The sequence below is a fragment of the Protopterus annectens genome, chromosome 16.part0, assembly GCF_019279795.1.
Source record: "Protopterus annectens isolate FY-2018-M chromosome 16.part0, PAN1.0, whole genome shotgun sequence".
NCBI lineage: Eukaryota > Metazoa > Chordata > Ceratodontiformes > Protopteridae > Protopterus > Protopterus annectens.
This window is the reverse complement of record NC_056750.1, coordinates 375,663,481-375,687,873: the sequence shown is the minus strand read 5'-3', so window position 1 is coordinate 375,687,873 and position 24,393 is coordinate 375,663,481. Positions and strand designations below refer to the sequence as shown.

Sequence of the window (24,393 nt, the reverse complement as noted above, 5' to 3'; positions counted from 1 at the left end):
TCATGGTTTAGTATTGAAAATGACCTGTATGAAGCTGGATCTGACACATCTTTACCCTCTTTAGGTATTACAACTACCACCACTTTCTTCCAGGATGTTGGTACTTCTACTCCTCTTAAAATAGTGTTAAACAAAACCTTTCAGATCTTTATCAGTTTTTCTCCCTCATAGCTTCCATACTTCCACAGGAATACCATCTGTTCCTAGGAACTTTCCTGTAGATTGGTTATACATCAATATTTTTATCTCATCTCCTCCTATCCTAACTGTTAGTAAGTGAGGCTCTTCTAAATCTAACCTTGGCATATTTAATTCTTCCATAGACATTTCCATTGTATCTTTTCTTGATTTTCATATTTCTCTGCTTTATACAGGCTTTCATAGAATTTCTGAAATATTTCTAATACTTCTACAGAATCCCTTGTTATGTTCCTTGTTATAGGCTCCCTAAGCTTGGTGACATCCCTTTCTATTTTCTGTTGCATGAGTCATTGTGCTAAAAGATTTTCTGCTCTAGAGTTATTATCAAAAAACAGTTGCTTAACAACAATCTTTCTAAATGCATGCATATTATTGAGGTAGTCCCTTATTTTCTGTTTTGCATTCTGCAGTAGCTCCTCTTCTTGTTCTGTGAGTTTCCCCATAGTATGCAATACTTTAACATTTGTCAGACCCTCTAAATAATTCTTGTTACTTCTTAACAATATCTCCCTTTTTTTTTATTTCCACCCTATTTTTAAACCCCACTTTAGTTTTATCCCACTCCCTAGCTATACTTTCAAAAAAGGTCTATCTTCTCTAATAGCTCCTGAATAATTTCAACTACACATTCCTTAAATTCCTCTCTTTTCAACAAATAGATGAGAAAGCACCAGTGTTTCATTTTTATTTCCTTACCCTGTGTTTTTATTGTAGCTATTATTGGCGCATGATCTGAAATAGCTATTGGATTTGTACCAAGACCTTAAATTAAATGCACGTTCCTGTGAAATGTAAGTTCTATGTAGCCTAGCCCAGTTTTTGTATCTTGAGAAATAATATGTAAATTCAGGCTGAACTCCTATCACTGAATTCACATCTTCCAGGCCAAATATTTTCAAAATTTCTTTAAAAGTCTACCTTTGTTTGTTATATTTTTCCTTCTGGGCCCCCAGACACATCTTCACTGTTGCAAATCAAATTACAGTCCCCACCTATAAGTAATATTCCATGCCGAAAGCTGATTATTTCTCCCAAAATTTGCTTAAGCTCCATTATAGCAGTTTTTGTTGGAATATAAATACATGCCACTGTGATCTTTCTCCCTCACCAGTATCCCCTTTATACTACATATCTACCATTACTGTCTTTTTCATCCTCTTCTATCACTACTGGAGCTCCTCTTGCAATTAATATAAGTACTCCTCTCTTTGTCCCAAGTATTCCACTGAATAACCATCCTGAAAACCTTTTTTTATCAAATTCACATGTTCAATTCTTTCCAAGTGCGTCTCCTGTGGCATAAATATTTCCACTCTACATTTTTTAATATAGTTCACTACTCTTTCTTTTTCATATTTATATGTGAGCCCATTCACATTTATATACATAACAGAAAACATCATATTCTTGAAAAAATATTATTCCCACTTTTTATGTATAACAGCTTTTTTTGTTAAATGTTGTTAAATGTCTACTTTCAGCTTTTGTGTTACATGCATGTACTGTTTGGCAGGTTAATCTTTTATACAGTTGTTTCTTGTCATCTCCACTTCAGCCTATGTTACATCTTACAAAACTTTTTGTTTTAATGAAAACCATCAAACAAAAATGCAAACACCCCCAATACCCCGCTAAAACCTCTTAACTTAATAACACACACAAAACTATGTACATCTTCAAATACTGAAGTTTAATCCTCCTAATAGGAATAAATGCTCTAAACTAACATCCACACATACAGCTTTGAGATAACTTAATAGAAAGGTCATCCATGCTATGATGCATGCTACAGCCTGTGGTTCTATTAAGTGCTGTCTGGGTTTGTCTTATCTTTATAGCTCTCTCAGCTGGGAAAACACTTGGATGCTTTCAGAAAACATTTTTTCTAAGCCATTTCTCTTTATCAGATTGTCTGCTAGAGGCATGACAATCAGACACAAAACTGCCAAGTATATCTTTGCTGACTAGAAAAAAAGCCTTCTAATATTTAATATTCTCCTTTACTTGCGTTTTCTAAAACTTATTTATTTTATTTATTTAACATTTGTTTACCGGTAAAGTCTGACTTGGAACGAAACCAATTTTCAGTGGAGGCTCAGGGAGAAATGCTCCAGACGCATGTCTTTGAAACATGGGAGGAAACCAGAGCAGTCAGAGGAAACCCACATGAACACAGGGAGGACATGCAGACTCCACAGAGAAGGCACTCCAGCCAAGAATCGAACCAGAGAACTTCTTGCTGTGAGGCAAAAACGCTACTGCTGCACCACTGCGCCATCCACTTGTCACTAGATTAAACTAATGGTCTTAAACCAGTCATTCCCTTATACAAGAATGAGAAAAAGCACACAAATTTTTCTTCTGTCACACTCTTTTAACAAGATTTTTTTTTTACAATGCAGTGTCTACATTCCTTAAAACTGAACCAGGAGAAAGAGAGAAGGGGGAAAGAAAAAAAACAGGAGCCCCTATTTACATTTGTATCCTCATAACACATAAAAATAACTGGAAGAACTTTACTTTATAACATGCAAAGAAAACCATGTGCTATCAAAACGGTACTATTAAGAAAAAAAATGTTTTGACTTACAGTTAACGTCCACCATCTAATTCCCCTCTCTTTTTTTTCACTAAATATTTTTTTTTTATTATTTCAAATAAGATGTCTTAAACATTACATGAAATAAAGATAAATAACATATTTACAATTCTAAAACATTACTAACTTCAAACCATTATATAACTATTTACATTGGTGTCTATGCAAATAACATTGAAATTCTATATTATATAAAGTTAGAAACATAAGATGATATATCTTCTTCGATATTTTCAAGTATTTCCAGTATTTTCATCCAAGAGTAATAGTAAGAAGTAGATCTTTTAGTTCTGTTCTTCACTGTTAATATTTCCATGTGAGCAACTGTTGTTGTTAAAGTCTCAAATTCCTTGAACGTAGGAAGCCTCATTTTTCCAGTGTATAGTTATGATTTTACGTGAAATTGCCAATAGTGACCATAGGATTTTAGTGTCTTTTTTGGTACACAGTTTGGAATAGGAGAGTTGAATAAAATTAAAGACTTTGTTAATTGAAAATTATCATTATAAACAGTCTGAAAAAATAATTAATGGATTTCCAGTTCATATTGAGACGTATACATTCCTAAATAACATTCTGCCAATGTGCTTTTATCTTGGTATGGCATCTCCAACATTGATCTTCAATAGAATACATTTTGGCTAACCTATGTGGTGTATAGAAACTTCTGTGTAGATATCTCCAAGTGAATAATTGCCAGTATTTTGATAATGTAGAAAATTTGGAAGATTTTAGAATATTACTTTTTCTTCTTCAACTGGAGGATGGTTGTTTATTAAAGTATAATAATCCCAGTATGATTTTTCATGATAGTTTTTTTAACAATTTTATAGATATTAGACAAATAACCTGTACCCTGATAAGGCTGTTTTGTGATAAGAATAAGGTATTCAATGAGTTTTGGAGCTTCATGTCTAACTGAAGGTTGCATTTGTTCTATTTTATTTATAAGAAAATGCCTTAGATTTTGTAAAAATAGCCAATTGTCTTTATTTATATTATAATTATAAATTATCTGTTCCTTTGTTAGAATTTTCCTTTCTCTATAAGTTGATGCCAAAGGAGTAATGTTTCTTCTTTAAGTATATTTATTTTAGATATTTGGAATGTATCTAGAATATTTGGTGTAAAAGCTATAGGAAAATAAGAAAAATCCAAGAATTAATATTTGGTATTTTGTTTATATATGTTCTGAACACTGAAAGTGTAGAACTTACATAGTTTGATGGCAATTTATTAATATTATTCCTTTTCCCTAAAAATAATCTTTTAACATCCATATAAGGGGTGATGGTATTACTGTTAAGTTGTCTTGTATGTGATTATAATTGATTTCTATGTAAATCTGCTCATGGGCTTGTTTCCATATAGGTGTGTATGAATTATTTAACCATAGTGTTATGTTTTAATAACAGATGAGGTAATATATAAATCAATATCCGTAAATTAATTCCACCATCTTCCCAATCTGGCAAATGTTTATTTAAGGCTATACGGGGTTTATTTGGAAACCATAGAAAATTTAAAATTAGTTTATTGTATCTTTGAATAATATATTTGGGAGGTGGCAATGAAAAATTTTGTATTAAGTATAATATTTTGGGAAATATGATTATTTTAATAAGATATAATCTGTCTGCTGTTGAAAAGATATATTTATTCCAGTAACCAATTGTTTGTTCTATTTTGTCTAGTATTTTATTATAGTTAAACATTAGAGAATCTGTTAATTCATTGAGTAGATTTATTCCCAGATATAATAATTTACTTTCTGTTACTATATATTTGGAAAATCTTTTGTTTATATTATTTTTTTTTTTACAATTACAGGGCATAATTTTAGTTTTGTTTTCATTAAATTTTAAGCCTGAAATATTTTGAAATTTATTCATGGAGTTAAATAGAGCATTCAAAGACTCATTTGCATCTGAGAGAGTTAATAGTATGTCATCAGCGGAGTTGGATTTTAAGGTTTAACATTTTATTAATGCAAATGCCCTTTATGTTATTGTTTGATCTGATTTGATTTGCAAAGGGTTCTATGAGTAATGCAAATAACAATGGTGATAAAGGGCAACCTTGTTTAGTTCCCTTTTTTATTGTTATAGGGCCTGATCTATATGATCCCAGTTTAACATATGCAGTAGATTTTTCATATAGTATTTGGATAAGATTATTAAAATTAGAAGGAAAGTTATATTCTTTTAAAACTAGTGAAAGAAAGTTCCAGTTAACCGAATCAAAAGCTTTATTAATATCTAATGAGATTACATTTAAATTTAGGACTTTATGTTTGCTATAATCTATTAATGTTAGTATTCTTTTAATATTATCTGAAGTATTTCTTCCTTTAATAAAACCTGTTTGATCTTTGTGAATTAAGAAAGGAAGAAAGTGTTTGATCCTATCTCATATATAGCCATAAACATCTTGTAGTCTATATTGAGTAATGATATTGGCCTATATGAGGAACACTGTTTCTCATCTTTATCTGGTTTGATAATTGGGGATATCAATGAATATTTCCAAGAGGGTGGTATATTCAAATCTTTATTGGCTATATCATATACTTTTAATAATAAAGATATGGCTTGATTGGGTATTAATTTATACATTTCTGGTAGCATATTGTCTGGGCCAGGTGCTTTATTTGTCTTGAGCTTTTTAATTTGTGATTTTAATTCTGTCATATTGATTGGTTTGTTTATAATGTCTATTTGTTCTTGTGTTAATTTAATATGAATATTGTTTTCTAAGTATTTTTATATCCTTAGTAGGTGTATCTTGAGTATTTATGGAATTATCAATGTTAAATTGAGTCTGAATGCTTCTAAAATATCATTTAGTTCCGTAACTCTTTTGTTAGTATTGGGAATAAATATTTCTTTTATTTGCTTAGATTTAATTATTTTTTGTTCTATTAGTTAAGTATCTCAGGTGTGCTGAATTAGTAGAGTATGAGTTTATTTTTATCTTTTCTAAGTTAATCATAATCTTATGGTGTAGCAATTCTGTATACTTCTTATTGATTTGTGTAAGTTCTTGAACTTGAGTAGCATTACCCTTTTGTATTTCCAGTTTCAATTTATCTGCTTTGTTTTGTAAGTCTAGCATATCTTTATTCCATAACTTCCTTTTATTTATGTACCAGGATAATATCTTCCCATATGTAACTGCTTTTAATGAATCCCAGACATATATTTCTGAAATATCTTCTGTGTAATTTATTTCTAGAAAGTTTTTGATTGTTTCTTCATAAAATTCTTTGAAATCTCTCAATTTTGTGATATAGGAAGGTATCCTAGTAATGGGATTTGAATAAAATGGTGTAAGCTCTATCTCAAAGACTATGGCATTATGATCAGATAAAGGACAATTTATGATTTTGACTTTGTCAATTTTTGTTATTAGGTCATTGGCAACATATATTCTATCAATTCTAGAGTTAGTTTTATATCTATGAGAATAAAATATGAAGATTAGTGAGTCTGGTTCTGCAAATTCATTTATATCTTTTAAATACAATGTATCTATAAATTTTGATAGTGCTTTAGAGATGGGTTGTTTTCTTCTTTTGGATTTAGAATCTGTATCTTTTCATTCATTATACAGTTGAAGTCTCCTGCCAATATCAGGCTACCCTTAGTTAAATGAATTATCTCTTCAAAATGCTGTTTAACTGTTTTAATCCTAGTCCTGGGATCCAATATAGATTTACTAACGATAGATTCTCTTATTTAACTCTATTGAAACTAGACAAAACATACCTGATGTATCTTGATGAGTAGTAATTATTTTAGGTGTTATAGTTGAGTTGCGAAGTAGTATAGCTACTCCTCTTTTTTTGTTTTGTATTGAGAGTTTATTAGTACTGTGTAATTATTAATATTTAAGTTGTTTATATCTCTATCTAATAAGTGTGTCTCTTGTAAAAAGACTATTTGTGGTTTATGTAAGTTTATGTACTTGAATAGGCTTCTCCTTTTATTACTATTATTTAGACCATTAACATTTATGGATAAACATTTAATTTCCTAGTTTTGAGTTTGTTTTATGTGTGAGTTTATGTAAATATTGTTTATTCTTAGTTCCATCTTGGATACAGAATTCAAAAGTTTTTCTTGTATGATTTTTGCATGTTTCTGAGTGACACCAAAGTGATAGAATAAAAAAAGCAAAGAACTTCCAAACTTGTAATTCTTAACCTTAAAAACCATTCCCTATTGCTATGAGGTAATATACCTCTTCGTTTGGTTAGTGAATCTAACCAAACAAACTTTCTACCCTCACAAATAATATTTGGATCAGTTTCTCTTATCCTCTTAGTTTTAAATAAAGATAATTGAATAATATATTAAGATAATCTAATCAGCTAAAATATATACATATATTCTTTACTCATCTTATTGTAATTCAATAATACTTACTTCTAAGCAGGTTTCAAAAGGTACAAATATTTAGATTAAGGTAGTATCATTTCAAAATAATTTAGGGTATTAATAAACATCATGTTAAAATCTATAACTGTATATTTCATACATCTGTTGAAAACTATTTACTGACATTACTGTATAATACAGTACCATTGTTGTGCAATTGTTTTAGACTACTCAAGTCCGAAACCAGTGTTTAAATTAATATTTGCAAAGTCATATTGGAATAAAACATGAATAGTTCTGAAACCACATCATATTTCATGTTTAACATAAACTGAAATGCGATACAATGTATAAGTATATTAATATTTCTTTAGTAGACATTAAATATGTTCCTCTGATTGCATTTTCAGCTTTTCAATGACAATTCCCATGGCTGGAGACAACAAGATCACAATTTAGACAGCTCCCTTATCCAAGAGACCACTCATAATGTTGTTACCTGATTGAGTGTCTTGTTGCCAACACTTCCATCAACCCTCAGAGGGACCCTGCACAATGAAAACTGACACAGTACAGAGGTAAAACTGCAGCGCACTTGACCACACCCTCAAAGCAAACATCTATGTATATCACACATCAACTCCCACAGCTTAGACTGACACCCAACCAGTGAGTCTATCTGCTGACAACAAGTGCTGGAGATACAATCCTGACCTACTCAACACCAGTAATTCAATCCTATGACTGAACAAAAGTATACTGGAGAACACATCAAAACAATGGAAGCTGCCAAGATTCAAACCACCATGTCTGAAAATATTACAGGCCAAAATTCCCAACCCATTTTGCAGCAAAGAGACAAAACGTATTCAAACCATGGGGTAACACCTTTACCACGTCAAAAGGTGTCCAAGAAGCTTGTTTTTCCTCCAACATCGGAGGACAGCCACGATGATCCATGCACTGCAAGAGTACCATTTTATCCTGGCAATTGCTTCACAACTGTATATAGAAACATTTAATCCAAATCATTAACTGGCACCACAACAATATTTCTCAGAAAAGCTGTTTTACAGCCAATGACCAGACAGAACGCATCATTGAGAGGATACATTTATCAAATGTCAAGTGCCCCAGCCATAATACAAGTGTCTCCTCAAATCAATCCCCAACGAATCTACTGCCCACCAAACTTGCAGACCAATACTGGCATCCTTTCATGCAGTCACATTGAAACACAAAAATACAGGTCCGCTGATCAGGAACAACCAGGCTCTCAACTGCCAGACAACACACCCGTCTGCAGAAAGGTCCAAGAATCATAGTTGCATTGTCAAGCATCCTTGTCCACACTAACAGTAACATGATATACCCGCATACACTAGTATTGTGTCATTCTTGATAATGTAAAAGCCAGGCAATATTATAAGAAGGGTGAAGCCACAGCCAGGCAACATAACAAGAAGAGCACAGCCGCAGTCACCATTCAGATGAGCAAACGGGAACAGCATGAACCATCTAAGGATGGATAGCCCGTTGAGTACCTGCCACAATGCATGCCCATAATGCATGGCAACCCAGTAACAAATTAGGGTGTGGGCTAAGCCTCTCCCCCTTCCACTCAAATCAGATCCAACACAATATGTGTGTAGAACACAGATGCTTGACAAAGCCCAAAGCCACATGGGATATAAACATTGTATAATTGACACACCGGGTCAAATCCACTGTTGTTATGTTACTCATTATAGTTGCCTATACAATCATTGCTTCCACTTTCTCCATCTAGTATACCATACCGCCATCTAAATGTTTGATTTGCCAAATGCACATCCAACCTTCTTGTTGCATCCCACCTGCCCACCCGAGGGCATACCTTGGCAGCAGGACATCAGTAGTATTCTGCAGGAGCACCAGCGTGGGAAATGGCAACCCTCCCCAAAACAAACCTGTCAGTTGCTTGACATTTACTAGTTTCTTTAGAGAATTTGTAAAACAGCAGTGATTTTATTTGCTGATGATTAATTTCTGCTTTTAAACTCTGCTGTATAAAACATAGTAAGGGATAGCTAAAATGTCTGGAAATCTAAACTGATAGAAAGACAAGCAGATATATGTCCTTATCTATCAAGGTGCTAGAAGACATCAGTAGCCATAAACTGAAAGTGCTTCAAAAATAAATATCTGTGTATATTTATATGAACCTTTATATTATTTATGTTTCCTTAGAAGGAATTTAGGTTTCTGTATCTTTAAATGTGAACCTAGCTTATTTTCTGACTAGACGTCAATTAGAAAGAGTCAGGGCATGGCGTACACAAGTAAATGCGACAAGCAATAAGTAACTCAAGTTTCTAGTGATGTTTGTGGCTGTTAAATTGTCTCGAGAACCAAGCGGAAAAGGTATGTGTTTTTCTTTTTCTTTTCCTCCTCTTATTTGGTGACAAACTCATGTAGTGTGCACGCAAGCACTCTAGTTTACGGAGTAGTGTTCACAACTGTCAAACTTTGCATTTTAAACATGGTATGCCTTATTTCTCTACAAAGAAAAGACAACAGGATATCTAAGCTAGTCACAAGCATCTTTCAACTCCGGATGTCTGGAGCCACAACACACATGACTTATAGCCTCAAAATATCACTTAAAACATATTTTTCACTGGACTATATCAGTATGTGCATATGGGTCAAAGGCAGAACATCTTTTAAGATTATTTAAAGTAGTCTTATGATACATCCTAACTGAAATACTTCATTTCAAAAGCAACACATTTCTGCCCAGCATTAGCGTTTATCCAAACAGGGACACTTTTAACTTATAAAAGTAATACTATCAGGGATGTAACTGATAATAAGTTATATAGCAGCCATTACTATACCTATTAAGCAATATAACCATATACTGATTAAAATATTATAAGTTAATGAAGATTTTATAAAAAGAAGAGAACAAATAAAAACAACAAAACACAAAGAGAGAAAATAAATAAATAAATAAACTATTTGGGAACATTATTATGCATTGATTACTCTGATTAAGAATATGAAAATAATAGATGGATAATAATGAAAAATAGAGTAATGTTTAAATTATGCTTAGTATATTGATGTGATTTGAGATAAATGTATTTACATTTATGCTAATTTTGACATTTAAAATATAATTGAAAACAGTACCTGTTTTGGTGTAACTTGAAGACAGTAAGAACTTTTCTTTTGTTGTTAGTATTATTATTTAGATTTTTACAGAATATAACATATGTAAGATTATTTGTCCTTTAGTTTTTTTTCTTTTGCTCAACAGTTTTCCAATTATTTACTTCAGCATTTCTCTTGATTGTACTTATTGTCCAGTCCATAGATTCTTCATGTGTTAGGATGTTGTTGTTGGTAAGGTATTTTATTGCTGAATCTACTGTTTCAAAGATTTTTATTCCATTTGGTAGAAAAACTTTCAGTCTTGCTGAAAATAAAAGATGGACTTTCAGTTGCTTTTTCTTCAAGGTTTTTTATTGGTAGAAATTCTTTTCTTTTGAAACCACCTTTGTAGAATAATCATTGTCAAATCTTATTAATGAATCATTGTATTTGATGGGAGAATTTGCCCAAGCATTTCTTAATATAAGATCTTTATCTTGTGTAGAAAAAAGTCTCACAATTATAGATCTCGGCTTGTTCTTACCGGAGAAGAAGCATTTCCAGAAGCTGCTAGTGATCTATGCCTGTTCTATACCATATGAAAGAGCTTCAGGTATTTTTGTTACATCTGGTATCCAGGTGGTAAGAAAGTTTATCATATTGTCCCCTTCAGATTTTTCTGCTAGACCATATATTCTAATATTATTTCTTCTTGTTCGGTTTTCCATATCATCAAGCTTTTCTAGTAAATATGTATTCTGTTGAAGTAAGAATTCAGTTTGTTGTTCTTCTATTTGGACTCTAGTGTCAATGTCACTTAATGACTGTTCAATAAGTGATATCTGTCCTTTCTGCTGTGTAAACATTTCTTGAAGCTGTTCCAGTTGTTGTGAGCACTTTTCTTTAAAAGTATCTATTTTATTGTCCATCTTGTCGATTTTTATTGTAAGTTCCTGTATATTTGTAATGAGAGACTGCAGGTCTTTTTGAGAGAAGAGTCTTGTGCTGTATTCCTTAGATGACTCATGCTGTAAAGCTGATATTGGTGCTGATTTTCCAGTAATTAATTTGACAGGAATTATTCAAGTTCTGACAATAAATTTTTTCTTATAGATGCTCAGAGTTATTAGAAATAAGTTAGTAATAAAAATGTCTTCAAATTAAATATTATTTTGTAAAATTCCTGTCAGGAATTGTATTGAGGTAAGAGAGCTGAAATGAAGTGCAGCTATCAGTTCAGCATCCTAGCCACGCCCCCCCTAATTCCCCTCTCTTGAGTATTTTTCCAAACATTAATAACATGAAGTAGGGCATATGCTTTAGAGTCCCCTACAAGTTTAAGAAAGTATAAAAAAGTCCCAATATTTCCAGATTTTCTTGTTCTGTCGTGTTTCACAAATATAATTATTGCTTTGTAATCCCACGTGTCCATTTCCGATTCATGACATAAAGTAGGGCATATGCCTTATATTCCCCACAAGTTTAATGAAGTCCAAGAAAGTCCAATATTTCCAGATTCTCTTGTTCATCTCCACCTCCCAAACCCTGTCTCTGCTTCATTTTCAACACACTCTTGATTCTTCTAGTCAACTCTTGTGCTCTTTTCCCTTCACTCAAGCATTTTCAAGTTGAAACACTGGGAAATGTTTGACTGGCACAGTCTCTCTGAGTTCCTTATTACCAGACGAACAAGAAGTAGAATCTCAGTTTTAAAATTCACTTTTTTGTTGGACAGATTTTGCATTTCTTCTTTACAATGTACTTCATCAAAAATTATTTTGTTCCTCCAGGGAAAAATATTTTGTAGATAGCTGGGTATAGCAGTTTGAATCTGAAGCCTGCTTCTCGGCATTCCCTGAATAATGGAATAAATTGACTTCTCTTTTGCCTGGTAGACAATGAGTAGTTATTCTCCACAAATTCTCTTCTGTCTCCCACTTTTAGTACTTTATCCTTCGGTCAAAGTTTTTTGTCAGAATCAACTCCTTCTGCAGGTAGGATTTCATTTTTACTATTAAAGATTTAGGTCGTTTTCTCATAGCCAGGTTTGGAGCATACACACAATATGCCCTTTCAGTTTAACAATTCCTGTTCTGGGATAACCAAGGAAAAATGTCAACTCAAGCTGCAGTCCAAACTTCCTTTATTACAACTTCACAAACATGAAATGCCTCTGTTAAGCGCTTTCATCCCAAATTCTGAGAAAAACTGATTTTCCTTCAGGTACTCTCTATTTAATTTTTCCTGACATTCAGGCAGCGCACTGAATAGCCAGATACTGAAATTTACCCCGAAATCCAAGTCACTGGCTCTCTTTGCTAAGTTTCTGTTTTCACACTGAGAGAGCTAGAGTTAAGCTGATACACAATGTGCAGCCATCTTAGAAAAAACAAAACTGTTATGTTTTCCATATTAAATTCAATTCCTCCCATCTTCCCATTATGCCCCAATTAATCATTATTTTCTCTGTTTAAATATAGACCTACAGCATTTAAACATTCATTTATATAATTCAATACTCATGTCACTCCTTTCACATATTTTCTAACAATTATAATGTCATTTGCATTAAATATAACAGACTGATATCCTCCTTAGTAACATATCCTTATTTCTTAATATCTTGACTTATATGAGTTAATTTCACATTCATTACTAGTGCAAATACTAATCTACTTAATAGACACCCTTGTCTAATTACTCCCTTTATATTTATCGCCTGACCTAGCCAGCCATGTACTAAGACCTTTATTTTACTACATTTCTAGGCAGTAGCACATAAATTTGTTATTGTTGTACTAAGTCCATAAAAAACTAGGTACCCTATATCACTGCAAAAAATACCTCACCTCCAAGTCTAGAACCGATATAGCCAGAACCCACCTCCTGTCCACATAACTTTTTGCATCCCCAGTTCTAACAAACTTAATTAAAATTGACCTGAACAAGCTATCCCCCTGCTACAACAAAATCTCAAGGTTCGCAACCAATGCCAAATCACACTCCCACCACTGCCAATCCCTACACTTATTACATTGGCTTGAATTTCCAACTTACTACTCTACCACCAACTCAACCTAGCCCATCAAATGCTATACTATCCTGAGAGAACCCCTGCCCTGACTGGTCTCCTAAAGATTTACAACTCAAACTGACATTTATGCTCCAGTAATAAAGCTCTGATCAATGCAATCCCATGCAAAAATAGTTCTGGCAAATCCCTCTTCCCTAATGAAGTCACACAAACATGGAACATCCTGCCCCCTGACCTCAGAATACAAAACCACACTTCAACATGTCCAGTTCCTCCATCCTCTTTACTGGAACTTCTGACAGTAAAGTTTTTCTTTGCTCTTGTTCCTGCATTACTCAAATCTTCCCTTTTCATTTCATTGTTTCCCCCTCACTTTCTCTGTGAATGACTTCTTAAAGATGCTGTATGCTTCTTCTACTTGAATTTTCTCAATAATGCTGCCTCATGAAGTTTCTGTCCCACTCTGACTCAGTTGTGTTTAAAAGATCCAAAAGTAAATCATCCCACAACCCTCTCATTTGCAGGGTTGTGGGATGTAATCCCTTAGTTGTTTCCTCCTCTTCTCTAAGAGACGCTACTAAAACAAATCTTCTGAGTTTGTTACAGGCTCACCTGCATTCTCCCTCCTTAGCTTACCTTCCACCACTCCATCCACATGGCCAGAAGACTCACCTGGCTTCCCCTATCTCTCCTGGTTTGCCATCATTTTGGAAACCTGATTAGAAGGCTCAGCTACCTTCTTGCCCAAATAACCAATACACTGGATCACACTGGACAGCCTGACTGCCTTCTCTTTACTCCTAGCACCTGCTGACATGCCTACTACAATAACTGAAGGCTCAACTGCTTTTAGTGCTGAATGACTGTCACAGCAAAGTTGCTGTGATTCCTGTGATCCCATCTTCCTCCCTCCCTGTTTCTCCAAGCTGCCACCGCACGCAAAACAGAATTAGGAAGTTTGTGATCTCATGCCAATCCTACTTGAAACAGCAGAGTATGGGAAGTTCCCTGCTGCATTGACCAAATTTTCCATTCTTCCCTGAAAAGAGGTGACTATCCTAGTGGGACTAACTTGGACAAAAAAAAAATAAAAATAAATAAAATTTACTGAGCTGATTCTGAAAATGCTCCAGGTGGCTCAATGCTCTACCACGGTCATCAAACAATAATGCCAATAAATAATAAAAGATGGCTATGTACTTATATACAAGCTGTAGCCATACTGTGATTACATGGGCAAGACTGGCAAGGAGACTAATGGATGGAACATTACAAAGGTACAAGTAACATGGCCTGAAGAAGGGAATTTTCACTGGTTCTCTTTCACCAAGCAAACTTCAAACTGGAGTCTGAATCTGGTGCAGGTGTTGTCACTGAGAGCTGTCGTAAGATGATCTAAAGTGACAACATTATGATAAAGGTCATCACTTCTGCTCTGAAGGCATACTCCTGGCATTCACTAATTACCACGATTCTGACATGTATTCCCACTACCTTTAATTATCATGATTCTGACATGTATTCCCACTACCTGTAACAGCTCAATGTGTCTTTGTCACCTTCTAAAGAATCACTAATATTTAGTATATCCCATTTAATTGGCTACCACACAAGTATAAGAAACAATTGCTTTTGAACCCTTCCTTTTCTTGTACAGTAAAATGAGGATTTAGGTAGGAGTACGCCAGAGAACAGCACATTTCACAGTGTAAAAAAGTTATGTTACATGTTGTCGTCAGCTATATCTGGCATACTTCCTTCAAAAGTTTAAAAGTTTTTTTTTCCCCAAATACATACCAGTATTTCTGTTCACACAACTGGGTACTGAAGGGTATCACCTGTAACATTCTCCTGTCATTCCAGGCAAGCTGATGGATGCCTTCCCTCCAATCTGCAATATGTTTGTCCTGGGGTGTGGTACTACAACTCCTATGGAAGGAACACAGAAGACCTCTTCACAAGGAGCCCAATGCACCTCAGCTGGATCCTGTCAGTCAGAAGCAACAGGTGCTGTTGTCGGGGATCTGCTTACTTGCAGAGCTCATAATGGTACCGCAGACAATGAAACTAGCTACTCTGTAAAAGACTATTTCTTTTGCTTGCATGCATGACCACATCATTTTGGTCAGCATCCAGATCTCACGACCTCAGCTGAACATGGGGTAATACAATAAGCTTTGAGCTGACGGGGCCATTTTATGACTCAAATCTGACTTCGGCACAGCCTGTAAAACATCTGTAGTACTGTCATTCATATACTTATCCTCTGGTTAGTCTCCTTAGCCTCACTACAAACACCTTGGGGAAACTAAGGCCCAGAGCTGTTAATGAGCTGCTCCCTCTTGTCAAGGGTTCTGGATTTGATTTCTTCCACCTCCATTGCCCTTCTGTGTTACTCTAAACAGGTCACCTAGGCAGACAACCCTCCTGGGTTACCCATGAAAGTGGGGAAATGTCCAAAACCAAAAAAGCAGCAACAAACCAATAATCCACAGAAAAACAAATGCAGGCCAAAGGACTCCATAAAGAAGAAGCGATAAATCCACTTTATTTATACAGCAGTATAAGGTTAGCGCTTTAGTCCCTGAAACAAACTAGGAACTTTCACCAGATCAAAGTGGAGAAATGTGTCCAGTGAGCTAACATGGTTAACAAATGAATAAAATAAACAAATAAAAAGTAAAAAAATATCTTGTTGGTGACTTCTTTTTTGCTCAGACAACATTAGTTCCCCTTTCTCTTTCAGTTGGCCAGGGGTAGCCTTCAAAGTTTACCTCACAGGATGGACTTGCTACACAGAATAAAGGATATTTAATTCACCACAGCTTGCAGACTTTGAACCCGACTCTCTAAGTGGCCCCCAGTTTTCAGAAGGTGTTTTTTTATCCAAGATAGATACTCTCCTGTGATTTACAAACAAAAATAAACTCTTTTCTGGGACAGAGACGTAACTTCTCTTTTAGAGGTGTGGATTTTCATCCTAGCTGCTTCACACTCAGTAGTAAACCACTCCAGTGCATACAAGGAATCACAGTCATTTGAGGCTAAGTGGACATAATCATCTACAAACAATGTTCATGTTCCCAAAATGGGCACTGTTCAGACATCTGCTGTGCCTTGACAGCCTGTCCAAGATGGTCACGAACAGAAGGAGACAAGATATACCCTTGGCAAAAATCTTACACTCGTTTAATGTATATGACTTAATGCAAGAATGCAGTCACATCTCCTGCTTCTCAAACACAGGAAGCACCTCTCAAACAGTATTCCAAGGTGCACAGTAACATGTCTTTTCTTGGTCCACAAAACACATGTAAACAATACAAGCAAACTTCCACAGCCCCACCAGTGTCTGTGAGTGGACAAAGAGCTGATCTGGTGTTCCGTGATAAGGACAGAACGCACACTGTTCCTCCTGAATCAGAGGCTCAATTATCAGACAAAGCCTCCTTTCCAGCTCTGGTGTAGGCAATTCCTATGGAGGGTGAGGAACATGCTACCTCTGTAACCACACCGCATCTCCCACCCCCCCTTAAGAAAAAAAAATAAGATACAAATGAAAGGGTAAAAAGGTTACACAGAGAACTGATACAGTAAAATCTGCACAAAAGACACAGCCAAGGTAGATTCTTCATTGTGTAACACCCTGAACCTCCTGTAATGGAGGTCCATGGAATACATGCAATAACCCCTTACGGACATGCCGGTGTTTCAGCAACACAGCTTCCGAATGCCCATGACTTTTAAGTCTTTATGGATATATTCAGGCCAATAAAGCCAACCCCCACTAGCTGTACATATGCATTCCTCAGCCTTTTTTTACCTCGTCAAGAGCATAAGTAAATTGGCTATAGATTAGAAACACAGACCTTCAACTCATGCCTGTTGTCCATAAACATTAGTTTGTTTGCAAAATATCCCAGATAACAACCAAACCAAAGGTTGAAAAGGTATCCTAGACAAACCATTCAGTAAAAACTGCAAGAAATACTCAGCCAGGGACCACAAACCCAGCTTGCCAATCCAGTGGTGGTGGTCATGCCTTTCATGCAACACTGAAAAGGCATGTTAGACCTGATACACCAACAAAGACCAGCAACTTTACTATTTCCAGGCAGCTCTCATCCACTCCCATAGCCTTGCTAGAGTGAAAATACTTAATTACCACAGTGACTTCACTTCCAGAAATGGAGCCAATCCTACCAGCTACTTTTGACACTACCTCATCAGAGACATGCATGCCCACTAGTTTTAGAAGCTCCTCAAAATGTTTTTCTCTCCTTCCTTCAATGTTCGTAGATAAAACCAGCATTCTCCACTCAGGGGATGGGGTGCTAGAACCTAAAACAATCTGACTTTCTTCATGGCTTTACCAATCGTCCCTTACACTGGTGATTCCCACCCTTAAGTTTCTGAACTGTCTTCTTAATAGTGTAGGCAGAACTACTTAAACAATTTAACTTCCAGAAGCCAGCGCTGTTAAAAAACATTTCATCTGCTTTTCTGGATGATTCAAAACTGTACAGCTAATCAGATGAGCACCTACGAGTAGAACTACAAATGGTTAAAACTTTCTCAATTGATACAAGAATGACATTTGGTCTAGATAAATATGCAAATGAAACACTTAGGGCAGGAGATCTAAAACACCAAGAAATTATCAATGCAGGACAGGACTGTGATACAAAGAAACTTGAACACCAAATGCTAATACATATTTGGGAATAGATGAAGGGTCAAAAATAAAACAACAACAAATGAGAGCAAAGCTTAGTAAGGAGTACTTCAGAAGACTAAAGCTAACATTGAAAGTTACCCTGACATCTAGGAATAAAGACCAAGCAAAAAATCAGCCCGGTCTTACTATTTTCACTAAAAGCATTAGTGTGACTAACTGGCTTCAGAAAATATTGGATCAGTTGTAACATGAAAAAAAAATTTATTGATGCTTGTCAAATGATACATAAAATGAACAGTGTATAGCAATGCTATACATCTCTCAATCTGAAGGAGGTACAACTCTCCTTAAACTTGCCTATATGATACTCTGCAGTCGTGAGACTGCATGCATATTTGTTGACATCATCCGATTCAAACATACTGAAAGTTCTAAACCAGAAAGAAAACAAGTCTAAGGTGAAATCCTTGCTCAGATTCGCAGAAGTAATTCAGAAAGATGCAGGAATTAAAATAAAACCAGTAGACGAAAATCAGGCAGCAACAGAAAGTGCCTAAAGCAAATGAAAGAATGTAAGGAACAGGTCCAGAAAAAAAAAAAAGAAAAGAACCCTAGAAAACCCACAGTTATAGTGGCAAGTATAAAGTACTCCTCAAACAACCAATGTTAATCAAGACCTAACGCATGAATTGTCAAGGAGAGGTGAATTTAAATCATAAGATGAAAGGTTAATATTGCCAACTCAAGATAGTGGGGTTGGTTTACAAAGTCTATAGAAAAAGTGGGCGATAGAGATAAATGCAGGCTCTGTAACACTGAACTAGTAACATTTGCACATCTCCCTGTTGGTTGAGAGCAGGGTTGCCAGATTTCCGACTTGTCAGGTAGGGACAAAGTCAAGACTAAAAAAAAAAAAGGTCTTTCACTGTAAGTGAAGACTAAAAAAAATAAACACAGAGCTACTTCTGTTTAATGCGAAACATCGCAGTTCCGCATTACACAGAAGTAGCTCTGTTTTGCGATTTTTGATTGGCCCGTATACTGGTATATGGGCCAATCAAAAATCGATAAACACGGAGCAACTTCTATTTAATGCGGAACATCACAGTTCCACATTAAGCAGAAGTAGCTCTGTTTTGCGATGTTTTGATTGGCCCGTATACCGGCATACGGGCCAATCAAAAATCGCTAACCACGGAGCTTCTTGTGTTTAATGCGGAACTTCCGCATTAAACACAAGAAGCTCCATGTTTAGCGATTTTTGATTGGCCCGTATACCGGTATACGGGCCAATCAAAAAAAAAAAGCGGAGGCTGCCCGGGATTTAAACTGGCAGTGTGGGACTCGGGATCAGGCTGCTGATCACGGGACAGTCCCGCCCAAATAGGGATGTCTGGCAACCCTGGTTGAGGGTCTGTATGCTGAAAACCAAAACAATGTAGCAAAACTGGGAATAGATGAAGGGCAAATGGAGACTACGCAAAGACTTCAAGTAGCTGAGAAGCAGTGGAAAAATGAACCATGAAGCATTACTGAAAATGAAAAAGTTCTGATCACACTGGATCACCCAATACCAACAGTTAAGAAAGTAGAAGCAAGAAAACTAGAGATGGCAGTCAAAGAAAAAAAAAGACAAAAATATCATTAGGAATTGAAATAGCCACACCCAGCAATTACAGTGTCCTATGCACTGAGAGAAACAGTCATAAAATAGTAGGATATGCAAGCAGAAATTAAAGAAATGTGGGATAAAGATGTCCAGATAGTTCCAATCATACTGGATGCAACAGAGCTAATAACTTATTTTCAATGGTATTTAACTATGCTGCCAATACAATTAACTTTACATGAACTGCAAAAGAAGGCAATTCAGGGTACACTGTGGGTGCTGCACTGTGGGTGCTGAGAAGAGCACTACTGGCAAACATCAAAGACTGAAGCAATACTAATTTCTTGAACTACAATTGTACCCTGACTCAGGAATGGGGTCCAGTTCTGACATGATATTAGAAATCCAAAAGATGTGGAGAAATTAAAAAAGTGACCCTCACAACTACTGCATTACTGGTTTCTTGGTATCTATAGGTGGAATCCACAGCCCTCTGTAAACAATGCAGAGAAGCTATTTTTCTTTAACTTGATATCTTCCCTTACTGATAGCAGCTATCACTAGATCTTACGGTTACCATCATGAATAATATCAAACATCTTTCATCCACAGTTAGTTTCCCAGATACGGAAATTTTGAATCAGATCTACTCAAGCTCCATGATCCCAGTCACCCCAGTATACAGGAAATATAAGCTCCGTTGTGGAGGTGTAGTTGAACTCATCTCACCAGAGGCATCAGTTAGGTATTCCCAAGACATCCTCAACATGTGTTTGGGTTTCTAGATTTTTATCTGGCTGCTGCTTAGCCATCTGTCCCAAATGACCACCAACTCATCACCTGAGTGTTCAGAATATTCAACTTCAGATATGATAACACAAATAAAAAGTAATGTATCAACTTTGGCAAAGGTACACTAGTCGAAGAACACTTATGAAGAGCCTTGATTTGAAGGGCCAGACAAAAGTCTAAAAACAGGAAAACATTTGGGCTCAGGATTTAGAAAAGGCAAGCCTTTCCTATGAGTTGTGCCCCTACTGGTATTTTCATTCCTGACCTTATCAGTGCTAAAGTCTTCCGCTAGAACTTCTGAGCCAAAAGGTGGTACCTTATCATGCAATGCATCAATATTTTCTATGAAGGCCAAACACTCAGAACAGCTGTTAGGCACATCGGTACAGGTACAACCTTCCATCCTGAAACTCAAAGTCATGGTCACAACAAGGCAACCTCCTTGTCTACTGGCACAAACTCCAACTGTACAGCATACAGCCAAGTGATTGTGGGTACCCCATAGCTACCCAAGAGCCTTTCCAGAAGAGCAGTACAACAACCGCTCCTGCTTTAATAGTCCAGTCACAGAGACAATGCTGTGTGCTGAGGTACATGACATCAGGGTTGGGTTACAGATGTGATAACAAAAACTAAAGGTGACTGTACCTGAATACAGGTAGCAATGACAGACATATAGAAATGAACCAATGTCACTGCGGTAGTTACGTGTATAAGCTACTTTCAGTTAACTTTTAAGTCTGTTCCTGAAGGTGGTCTAGATGTTTTCATTCATAAGATTTGTAGACACAAGGTTCCACATAGTTGGAGCTAGTTTATAGAAACATTTTCATCAATACATTTTAGAACTGAGGCCAAATTAATATTATTGCGTTGTCTATGTTGTTTCTTAGATCAAAGGATTACTTTTTTATGTACAGTTTATTTTTAAAAGAAAGGACCCAATCTTATAGTAACAACAGCTAAATCTTTAAATTGTCGACACTAACAACTAAGTAGGCTTTTAACCTTCTACTTCAATTTAAATACTGAGGGAAGTCTAAATGAGGAGGTCACAGCTAGAATCAGAGGGGCTGCAGCCAGCTGGCACAGAGTGTCACGGGTAATGTATGATAGAGGAATGCCAAATAAGCTGAAAAATAAGGTGTACATAACACTGGTGGGACCAGTACTTCTGGATGGAAGAGAGACCTGGGGCAGTGAAGGCAGAGCAGTTGAGAAAGCTAGAAGCAATGGAGATAATTCACCTGAGACAGGTAGACTGGTGGTAGGTTACACACTGTGGGGGCAGATAATGTCATCAGAGCAGAAGCCAAGCAATTCCAATAGCAGGTAATGTCCAAGAGAAAGATTATGGTGGTTCAGGCAAATGTGCAGGAAAGCAGATGACAATTTGATAAAGAGGATTTGTGGAAGACAAAAAAAGGAAACAGGAAATGAGGATGTACAGCAAAAATATGGATGGAGTATGTGAAACAGTCAGGAATGACTCTCAAAGATGATAGGAGGGTGGCACCTAAACTGAGAGACATGGCAACAGTTAGTATAACACCTCAAAACCATGTAGAAAAATAGGTTTAATGATGATGATGTTGTATTATATACACACATCTTTTGTTATTTCTGCTTTTATTTTTTTTCCAAATAATTGTCCTTGCTAACTATCTCAAAGTAATTTTAAATGTCAGCTTATGTTACTCTGAAAATAGGTCATGCTAATGAACTGCTTCCTGCAACCAAAGGGTGCATGGTTTGATTTGTTCTGCCTCCATTTGCCTACTGTTTGACTCTGAGGAGCCACTTAACCAGACAGTGCCTCCCAGGTCACCCATAAAAGGGAAACGTGTGCCAGTAGGCTTGCCCAGTTAACAAACATATAAAAAATACACTGAAGTTTTGGGATTAAAATACTGAAAGCTAAAGATGAGCAAGGACTTGTATATTACCCCTTCACCTAAAAAAAAATCCAAAGTTTATTATTTTACTCCAATATTAAAAAATAAAACAAAAAAAATATTTTGTTCTACAGTGAGACTTATGGATACGACTACTGTAATGACACACTTTACACACACTTCAAAAAGAGATTTCAGATTTGCGGTACAATATCACCTTCCAATCCAGATAATAACATTTTCATGAATTTACTTTATGAAGCAGGGATGCAAAATAAATATTTGCTAAATCTGATACCCCAAATACAGAAAATTCCCAGAAACTACAAACGTTGTTTCATTTTGTCAGTTAAGTTTCAAAACTGAGGTGGTATCCATCAACAAACCCAGCATTTCAATCTCCTTTACATCAATAAACTCTGAAAATAAAACATATTCTTCCCTCTGACAACACACTCCTCCACACTGACATTGTATACTGAAGCCATTGTAATCTAGATGCATGCTTTTATTTCCTCTTACATCTTCCTCACATTTTCTAATTCTGTTTATTAGATGTACTGTAACCCCATGCATCTACATTCTATCTGGTATGTAAGCATTTAGAATTGATGCAAGATTTTGCAAAGGAAGGAATGTACAGCAGGTTAATCAATTTTCATCTAAACAAGCCAAACATTTTTTACCAGGAGTTACAGATATTCAGATTCTAAAACCATAAGGATTAGCCACATAGTCTCTCTTAGGAAGCTTACCACTTACTTGTCATTTTGAAGATACCAAGCCATTATCACATAGACTGCAAAGATAGTACACTTGTATACATGCTTATATCAAAAGACCATGCTGTTCAGAATATTAAGTTGGGCTGATAAATTCTACTCTTATGTGGCCTACAAGTTAACACTATTTTTATTATTGACAAGAAAACATTTGCATGGTGCCAAATAGTCTAACAGGACATATTGACTTTGTAAGTGAAAATTAATTAACAACAGATCAATGAAATGTAAGCTAGGGCTGAAGGGAACAGTTATAAAACAGCCATACTAACCGCTATGCACTTCTCAAATGCTGTGATCTTGTCATGAGCAACTTCCTCCCGAATGGCAACGTACATGTATGGAACATAGCTAAGGAAGTAAATGATTCCCCCACATGCAGAAGCCAGCTTTGCTTTGGAATACAATACAGACACGAGGAAACTAAAAATGACAGAGAACAAAGTGAGAAATTAGAGAAACTCATATGACATCCACCCCATGTCCAATACACACAGACACACACTCACACACAAACCTTTTCTTGCCCTGTCAACCTATTTCATTTTTTCAAGAATGCTTTAGGTTGAGTTCTACTCCCGCAAAATTAGATCACAATTAGTTGTTGTCTTGATGTCTTCATTACTTTTCTTAGTAAGTATGATGCAATTGGTGCTGTAAAAATGTCACAATCAGGCCATCACAGTGTTCAGAAACATCTAGCTATACTAATGCACTACAATGACAAAGTACAGTTGTGTAAGAACTTACCATAATAGCAGACATCCAAGTGATCACTGTGATATTGATGGGATACCTCTCCAGAATAGATGTAGTTCAACCAGCATACCAAAATCTGGGCTTCATCCCCTCTTACGGTACGACCTAATCCCAAAGGAGCCCGAGGTACATAAGGGGCATATGAATGTGAAACACCTCATGACTTTCTTGCCTCACACCAAGAAGTGAAGCAGAAATCTGGTAACTGCAAACATATCTACAAGTCAGTGGAGAGGAAGAAATAAGAATCCACCTTGGTGCAACAAAAGGAAAAGAAAGGGGGAAGGATGGAGGGTTGTAACACTGCAACAGAGATCAGTGAGACATCTACTGTTACGGTAACTTCTTATGCAACTGTATTATGTTCTTCCTTGGATCACTGTTGCAATATTAACTCATGGAAGACTACAAAAGCTGACTCTGTAGATAGGGAGAAGGAAATCTGAACATGATTATGGTCCAAAAGATCCTGAAGAACAGACCTAGCAAATACTTCTCTAGTTCTACAGAGAACATCAATCTTGTAA

The 24,393-nt window shown here is 35.8% G+C and overlaps 1 protein-coding gene across 1 annotated transcript in view; it reads right to left on the bottom strand.

Annotated features, from left to right (window-relative positions):
- Positions 1 to 24,393, bottom strand: part of ABCA2 (ATP binding cassette subfamily A member 2) — a gene marked incomplete in the record, with an annotated part of 2,505,641 nt that overhangs the window by 816,943 nt on the left and 1,664,305 nt on the right. The window contains 1 exon segment of the mRNA XM_044058216.1: positions 23,380 to 23,530. Within this exon segment, the coding sequence (XP_043914151.1) occupies positions 23,380 to 23,530 (151 nt within the window).